The 8,704-nt window shown below is 49.3% G+C and overlaps 1 protein-coding gene across 2 annotated transcripts in view; it reads right to left on the bottom strand.

The window, feature by feature from the left end:
* CRMP1 (collapsin response mediator protein 1) overlaps window positions 1-8,704 on the bottom strand; it is a 68,438-nt gene that overhangs the window by 1,556 nt on the left and 58,178 nt on the right. For both annotated transcript variants that reach the window (XM_007462459.1, XM_007462460.1), the window contains exons 12-13: window positions 5,473-5,652; window positions 2,690-2,855 (exon numbers count right to left, since the gene is read on the bottom strand). In XM_007462459.1, coding sequence (XP_007462521.1) covers window positions 2,690-2,855; window positions 5,473-5,652 — 346 coding nt within the window. The remainder of the gene's footprint in view (window positions 1-2,689; window positions 2,856-5,472; window positions 5,653-8,704) is intronic.

The following is an 8,704-nucleotide window of genomic DNA, read 5'->3' as shown; positions in this document are numbered from 1 at the left end:
TCGGAAGATGCTGGCCTGATACGAAGATGGGATGGTCTACATTGAGAGCTCTGCTAGGCTGCCTGCTAGGGTCAGGCGCTGCCTCCCAGGGTACAATATGTGTACTGAACCAATGCCCGATATTCGATGTCATGTTCCCAGGAACCAGGAGGTGGAAACTGGATTATCCCCTCTCACCATCACTCCCAATGATTTCACCAAAGAGGAAATTTTAAATAAACACATGAAAAATGCTGACCCTCATAAGGAACCAAAGATTTACCAATTAAGACTTCAATGAAAACAACGACAAAAATAACTAGATGAGGTCTTTCTACCTCTGACTTTATATGATCTGTGTAAGCCACAACGAATTTGGTTTAGAGTACTGACTGATTTTCTCTCATTGTTTCATTGACAGACAGTGTGTCTTCCTGGACCAAGAAATCAGGCCAAGTGCTTAATATCTTTCTACCTCATAAGCATCTGTACCTTGCTTGGTTACATGCCAGGTACTTTGAAAATACCTGTTGTACAAAAGGACAGCACTTCAATAAACCATGCTATGTCTTTATGATGTAACCTCACTCAGATACTTAAAAGGACATCTGTGGGGCTTCCCTGGTGGCACAGTGGTTGAGAATCTGCCTGCCAGTGCAGGGGACACGGGTTCGAGCCCTGGTCCGGGAAGATCCCACATGGCGCGGAGCAGCTAGGCCCGTGAGCCACAACTACTGAGCCTGCGCGTCTGGAGCCTGTGCTCCGCAACTAGAGAGGCCGCGACAGTGAGAGGCCTGCACACCGCGATGAAGAGTGGCCCCCGCTCGCCGCAACTAGAGAAGGCCCTCGCACAGAAACGAAGACCCAACGCAGCCCAAAATAAATAAATAAATAAATAAATTAATTAATTAATTAAAAGGACATCTGTGAAGTCCATCCTGATGTTGTAAAGTGTCTGTGCAGTTGGTATCCAATGGAGTCACCTGTGAAACTGCTGAGGGGCTGGTCAAAGGCAGCGCGGGGGCTGTAGAGAGGAGTGGGTGCTGAACAGGGAGAAGGGTGGTTGGGGGACACTTCCTGCAGACTTTCCATTTCATTGTTTCTTTGTTGTTCTAAAAGGGAGGGAATGTCTCTCAGCATTTAATTGCAATCGTGAATTGCGGAACATGAGACCAGAGATCCAGTGTGCAAACTCCCTGAGAGGTTGTGTGTTGTCACACACAGACAGTTTTCCAAGCATTGCAACCAATCCCTGTTCTGCTGATTGAGCATCAGATGAAATATTCCAGTTGTGTTTAGGGTCCACCTGTGCAAAAATATTAGTTTTCTTTAGACGCTGGATCACACGGTGTGGGAGAAACTCTTCCATGACAGGCTCAGGGAAAGTGAGATGGACTGGACTGGGGGACCCTCTGATTCATGCTCCCCACTGCATAATCCCTGAATGGATGGTAGGCTGTCGCCCCCGCAATTTAAACTGGTATTTCATCTTCTCTCTGCCCCTTCCATTCTCTCTTTTGCCAACTACATCGCCTTTTCTGTTTAAATGTCCTTCACTCCTGCCGGACCAGAAGTCAGCCCATTGAGAAAATTCAGCCCTGCTTTTTTTGTTTGTTTGTTTGTTTTTGCGGTACGCGGGCCTCTCACTGTTGTGGCCTCTCCCGTTGCGGACCACAGGCTCCGGACGCGCAGCTCAGCGGCCATGGCTCACAGGCCCAGCCGCTCTGCGGCATGTGGGATCTTCCCGGACCGGGGCACGAACCCGTGTCCCCTGCCTCGGCAGGCGGACTCTCAACCACTGCGCCACCAAGGAAGCTCTCAGCCCTGTTTTTACAGCCCATGAGCTAAGAATAGTTTTCTGCATTTTTAAATGGTTCCATTTCAAATGGTCTTAGATATTGCCTCTTGGCTCACAAAGCTTAAAATACTTACTACCTGGCCTTTTAAGAAAAAGTTTGCAGACCTCTAGAATAGACTGAGCCTGCCCAGCTGTGTCTTATTCATCACCGTATTCCTGCACCTGGCACAGCATATAACTCATGCTATAACTCATATTCGAAATTCCAAGGCAATGTCCCAACGTGTGCACACCTGCCCTCGTGTGGCGATCTGATGAAACTGCAGACACATGTCCCAGGAGCCTTCAGAAAGTCTGAAGGACCACGTGAACTTTTGATTTTGTCTGCACACATTTGTTGAGCACCAAGTCCTGGCATTTTGACGCTGAATGTCTTGGAGCCTTAATTTCCTCCTTAAAGAAACAGGAATAACACCACTCTACACACAGGGCTGTTGTGAAGATGAAACAGTCATGAGTTATGAGAGTGTGTACTGTACTACCATGGATGGCTGAAGACCCGGGCCAGAACGTACATCCAGCAAAGGCAGCTACTCTGATTCCCCTCTCCACACTTAGCTTCACGGGTACGAGTGTAAAATGTCCCCAAGCGTGTTAAGGAAGAGCATAAGGCCAATTTTCAGGCAGACTCTTCATAAATCAGGGTCAGGTATCTCTGTGCTGCTCCCACGGACCCTCTCTGCTCTCTGACCTCCCCCAGCCCTCTCTGCCCAACCCCGGGAGGGGAGGGGAACCCACACTCCCATCTTCGGCTCCTGATCGAGTGCCTGAGGCCACGGGTCCATTTCTCAGGAGTTCAGGGCTCTGGGAGCCACTGTGGGGTGGGGAACCTTGGCCGCTGTAGTTTCATACCTGATAAACTGAAGTTGGACTGGTGGAGGTTTCTGATCGGTGGAGGCTGGTGTTTGGAAGGCGAAGATTTGACAGAAGGAGCAGGGGTTGCATATTTGGGTGTGGCTGGCACCTCGTACACAGGACCGTCATACATGCCTCTGGGAACCCCCTGCAACCCAGAAACCTAAACAGAGGACAAGAACAACAACTGATTGACAAGATGCATGTATGCATTCCCGCGTGCAGGAGAGTGACCACGGTCTCCTCGGGGATACACACACGTATGCACAAACACGCACACACGTGCTTGTACACATACCACACAAGGCACCCGCTCACACACGTGCACAGGCATATATATATGCATGCGCACAAACATACATATGCATGCACACCCCGCACACTCCACATACACATAATTCACACGTGCATGTACATGCACACACATGCCTGCACACACAATTCATACGCAGCAGGGTACACGATCACATGCATACACACAATTCATACATGTACGTGCACACACACCATGTTTAATATACACACTAACGTATATAACACACACACATACAATCCAACACACGTTCATAAAAAGACAGGCAAGTGCACACTCACATGCATACACACATATACATACACACACAAGCACAGACACATACACAGCTTCGTGCAGGAGGACTCCAAAGCTATTTCCAAGAGGAAAACACTTCCCTGACACCCTGACAAGGACCCCTGAATCGGGGACTGGTGGCATCAGGGGGTCGTCTTCATCGTGGATTTGGGGGCAGGTAGTTTGGAAGGTGATCCCGCAAAGGAGGGAGAGAGGAGGGAGGACACCCACCACAGGGAGAGAGAACGAGAAGGCCGCCTCTGAGGGCACCTGGCTCAGGGCTACTGCAGGGGGCAAACCTCCTGGAGCCCAGGGAGTACGGGACACAGTGCACAGCCTCCATCCCCGTGGGTGGAGGGTTGTCCTGGGAGAGAAAGCTATGAGGCAGAGAAGCCAAAAGCTGCAGGGGCTCCGGTGGGAGGCTGGGAGCCTGCTGGTGAGCTCAGAGCCGGCCAGGGGAGTGTGGGCGTCTGTCCCAGGCCCTGGGAGACAGAGTGTGGCCAGGAACACGTGCAGGTTCCCACTGTGAGTCAGTGACAGCGCCCGACCCCAGCCCTAGGCTCCCTCCTCTACAAAAAAGGGGTCCTTTTTCAGCACCAATATCAAGGGCTCAGCGCTGCTTGGTGATAACCCATCCTCTGCCCCCAGCAGCCCGGCTCCCCTGACACCCTGGGACCTCATTGTCTCTGCCCCATCCCTCTCAATACCTGCTTCCTGCGCCTCTGGGCTTCCCTGGTTCCAGCCGGTTCCAGGCCTGTGTTCCTGCCCCCCAGCTCCCTTCAGTGACCTCTGAACTCAGCTTGGCCAGACATAGGTTCTGGGGCAGGGCCCATCCCCCACCTGGCCTGGCCTCTGTGCTCTGCCCTCAGGTATGCGGGGAGGGTGGCCCTGTGCCAGGGGACCTGTCCGCCCGGCCACTGCAGATCACGTCTTGGCATTGGGGTCAGGCATCCAACTCACAGATGCTGACTGTTAACCACAGACCTCAGGTTCAAACTGATTTAGAGGGAATGAAGCCAGCCAAGGTGTGCTTCTGCCCCCTTGGTGGGTGTCCCAAACAGGAGTTTACACGAGTCCCTCTGTCTCTCAGCAGCCTGCTGTGGCCACATCGCTATCCCTGGTCATCTTTCGGATCTAACTTGCCAATTCTCCATGTCCACCGTTTCCCCATCTGACGCGTAACGTCTGTGCAATTTGGTTTCCTTGACCTGGGATGCTACACTTTAAGGCGTGGAGAGAGGGACAGTAAACAGACACAGAGCATATTGTGATGGTTGGCCTGGGAGTCTGGGAATGCCAGGAGGCCTCTGGGCTCTTGCATCTAAATTGGTGGCACTGGTGACACTTACGAAGCACAAGAAGAGTGGGACCGTACACAGGTGGGCACACATGCACGCACACATATACAAACACATAAGCGAGCACAGGAGCACCCCATGCATATACACATACACCCGTGCACATACACAAATAAAGCTGGGCTTTCTGGCAGACATGAGCCGTTTTAGTGCGGGAAGCAGGTTGTCATGGTGATGGGAGGGACCTAATTAGGGAAGATGATTGATCACGGATGGGAGTCTTTCTGAAGCATGAGCAAACTTCCTCCTCTGAACTGGACTGGGGACAGGACAGAGCCTGTGCCTACTCCATGCCCTTTGACCTCCTGGGTCCATGCTAAGACTCCTCAAGAAAAAGGCGGGAAGGAGGATGCAGAATGGAAGGGGAGCAAGGAGGAGAAAAGAGGGCAGATCGAAGGGAGTCTAGAGGCAGTTCTGCCACCCCTCAAGTGGGATAGGGCAGTTTATTTTTACCAAACGGCACTAAGGGCTTCAGAGCTCTCCCAGCTGTGTGATGCTGGACAGTCCTGCACTGCCTTGAGCGCCACGGTTCTGATTTACAGAAGGAAGGTCATGACACCTAAAAGAGGGGGTGGTGAAGATGCCCCCCCCCCCAGGATGATGCAGGATGTGCGTCCTGGCTGGTGTACTCCCAGGACTCCTCCCGTTGCCCCACATGCACAGCCCTTTACAGTTGGCAAATCCCTGGCACCTCGTCGGTCTCGTCTGGTCCTCACTCCAGCCTGAGACGCAGGCGGGTCACGTCCCAGCTCATGTGACACGTGAGGAAGGGGGGGCTCCTGCAGCTGTGACATTTACTCGCTCTGCACACGACAGACCCTGGCTCCACATACCTTGTTCCTGATCCTGACGCGCTGGTAGAGGTACTCGGGGAAGGGCTTCCTCGGAATGAAGCGGCCTGCGCCCTTGTTGACGTTGATGCTGCCGTCCTCAAAGACGATCTTACCCTGGCTGATGACCACCAACGGGGAGCCATGGCACTCCATGCCTTCGAAGATGTTGTACTCCACAGCCTGCACGGCAAGAACCACGGGCTTTAATCCAGCTTCCGAGGCTTTTCTCCGCATCAGCCCTGTCATCCTAATGGTGATTCTGCTACACATCCTATCACAGGCATTTTCCAATGCTTGCTCTTTCTGGAAAACACCTTTAGGACTGTGTAATATTCCTTTGTACACTTTCATTTGCATAATCAGCCCCTCACTGTCGGGCTTTTACGTTGCTGGTGGTTTTATATAATCTAACTAGTATCGTCTGGGGCATCGTGAAAGTGAATGGGGCTCCTGGAGTTAGGCAATGAAGCCACTCTGACTATAACTGAACATTTTGGGGTTTTCTTTTAAAGACATTTTCTTTCATTTTTCCTAAAACTAAATTACTGGGTCAAAGGATATGAGCTTTGGAAAGACTGCCAAATTATTTTCTGAAGGCATCGGACCAATTGACGCGACATCGGCAGCGGGCGAATATTTCGTAATTTCATGTCTATGAAATGCCCTCCAGCACCAGGTAAGGTCATATTTATTTATTTATTTATTTATTTACTCATTTGAAAGACAAAACACTTCCTAGAAAATATGCATTCCTTTCATTAGTCCTAAAGTGACTATAACTACCACCAGCCAAACTCTTTGATTATTCAAAAAGTAGGGGGGAAAATACGGTAAAAATTCAAATGGTACGAAAGATATTTATTTTTTTGTTTTTGTTTTTTTTTGCAGTACACGGGCCTCTCACTGTTGTGGCCTCTCCCGTCGCGGAGCGCAGGCTCAGCAGCCGTGGCTCACGGGCCCAGCCGCTCCGCGGCACGTGGGATCCTCCCGGACCGGGGCACAAACCCGTGTCCCCTGCATCGGCAGGCGGACTCTCAACCACTGCGCCACCAGGGAAGCCCAAGATATGTAACTTTAAAAGAGCAGGTCTCTCAGGGCTTCCCTGGTGGCGCAGTGGTTGAGAGTCTGCCTGCCGATGCAGGGGACACGGGTTTGTGCCCCGGTCCGGGAGGATCCCACGTGCCGCGGAGCGGCTGGGCCCGTGAGCCATGGCAGCTGAGCCTGCGCGTCCGGAGCCTGTGCTCTGCAGCGGGAGAGGCCACAACAGTGAGAGGCCTGCATACCGAAAAAAGAGCAGGTCTCTCTTTGACCTCAGACTGAGATGCCTACCCCACACCGACCTTTCTGGAACCCCAGATATTTTCTGTGCGTGGGTAACTTTCTCATGTTCCAAGCGCTCTGGACAGACAGTTTCACCTTTGTTTTTCTCCTTACCTCAGAGAATGCTCCCCATCAGCGAATGTTCCCATGTCGTGGGTTAAAAATATTTTGATATTCCTTAAACTGCTGCACTGGATTCCACCCCAGGGACATACTATCATTTACTTATCCAATTCTCAGGGACAAGCACGTGGGTCGCTGCCCTGCTTTTGCTAAAAAGAGCACAATAAACACACTCGAGTGTCCACACCGGCACGTGTGAATATCTTCGTAGATGTGGACTTTGGGCCAAAGCGTAAACGGATTTTAACTTTGACAGGTTTGCCTTCCAAAAAAGGCAGCGCTGATTTCCATTCCCGACAAAACTCCATGAGTTTGTCGGCATGCCAGTCCCACCTCAGCTCCATCCTATTAAACCCCGGCATCTCAGACACTGGCGCAGGTAAAAACAACATCTCACTGCAGTGATTTGTATTTGAGATCGGATCTGTTTCTAAATGAACAGAAACCCTTTGTATATTTCTTCTTCTGTCACTGCGTTTCTGCGCCCCGTTCTATTAGGTTCTTGGTATTTTCCTTAATGGTTTCTAAGGACATATTCAATGTTAAAAAATCTCTCCCTTTGTTTGTGCTGTGTATTGCCAATACTGTGTATTACCAAACTTCCCTGTCTGTCCTCTGCCTTTTCATCTCATAAAGTAATAAACATTATAATTTGCTGCAATATAGAGGGTTTTTTTTCTTGGTTTAATTTGTATGTAGTCAGCGGTCAAACAGACCAATCTCCTTTGTATTTTCTAAGTTTTGTGTCTTGCTCAGAAAGGTCTTCTCCCCTTCACAATGGTCATTTTAAAAAATGTGTTTTATTCTAGTCCTTTTATAATTTTATTTCAATCTTCAACCCATTTTGAATTAGTTTTGTGGTCAAGAGTACAGCAGCCGCCTAACCCTATGAGCCGGGTATTCAAACACAATTGGTTGAATAACTGTCTTTGTGTAATTTTAACAGTCTCCTTTGCTGAAACCAAACTCTCATATATGCGGTCGGTCTATTGCCTGGTTCTCTTTTCTCCTCTGCCGATACCAAACTGCCTCAATCATTGTAGCTTTATAATATGATTTAATAACTGGGATGATTAGCGCTCTCTCTTTAGTTTTCGTTTTCTTAGAAATGTTTTGGCTATTCTCAAATCGTCCATCTAGGAACTGTTTTTCTAGTTAAAAAACAATTCCATTCCATTTTCTGATGCGATGACTTCAACTTTATAGATTAAATTAGAAAGAACTGATATTTTTACTCTATTGAATGTTTTTAGCATAAAAGGACTTGCGCTCGTGGGGCTCTTTAGTTTTGGTTGTTATTAGAAACAGGGTTTTGATTTCCATTCTGTTTTTCACAGTGCTCTTTAATTATCTCATAGAAAAGGTATCAATTTTTTATATTGATTTGGAATCAGCTGATGGATTCTCTTATTGTTTTTGCAGGTTTTTAGGTGCGGTACTCAGGGCTTCGGGGAAACAATCATGTTGATTTTTTACAAACAGCTGCTAATACTATGCTCTAGACTCTTTGTGGCCCCTGCCTCCCAGGCCCCAGGCAGAAGATCTGTTTTCAGTTTTAACATTTGCTCATCTAGCACTTCCTGAGTCACCCTGAAGTGACCCCCGCTAGGCAGTAATTTACAAGTTTGCTGAAGCCCAAATGTCGATTGTAAATACTGAAAGGCAGTGCAAGAAGCAAATCACTTACCTCGCAGTCAAAACTAGACAACTGCCCAACTCATTCAGCCCAGCATGGTCTGTTAGTTGTCTTCTTAGAGGAAGGACACATTACATGCCACAGCGGCATTCC

This window comes from Lipotes vexillifer, unplaced genomic scaffold (genome assembly GCF_000442215.2).
Source record: "Lipotes vexillifer unplaced genomic scaffold, Lipotes_vexillifer_v1.1 scaffold1824, whole genome shotgun sequence".
NCBI classification, from domain to species: Eukaryota; Metazoa; Chordata; class Mammalia; order Artiodactyla; family Lipotidae; genus Lipotes; species Lipotes vexillifer.
Note: the sequence above shows the minus strand (reverse complement) of the source record. Positions and strands in the feature narration are given on the sequence as shown.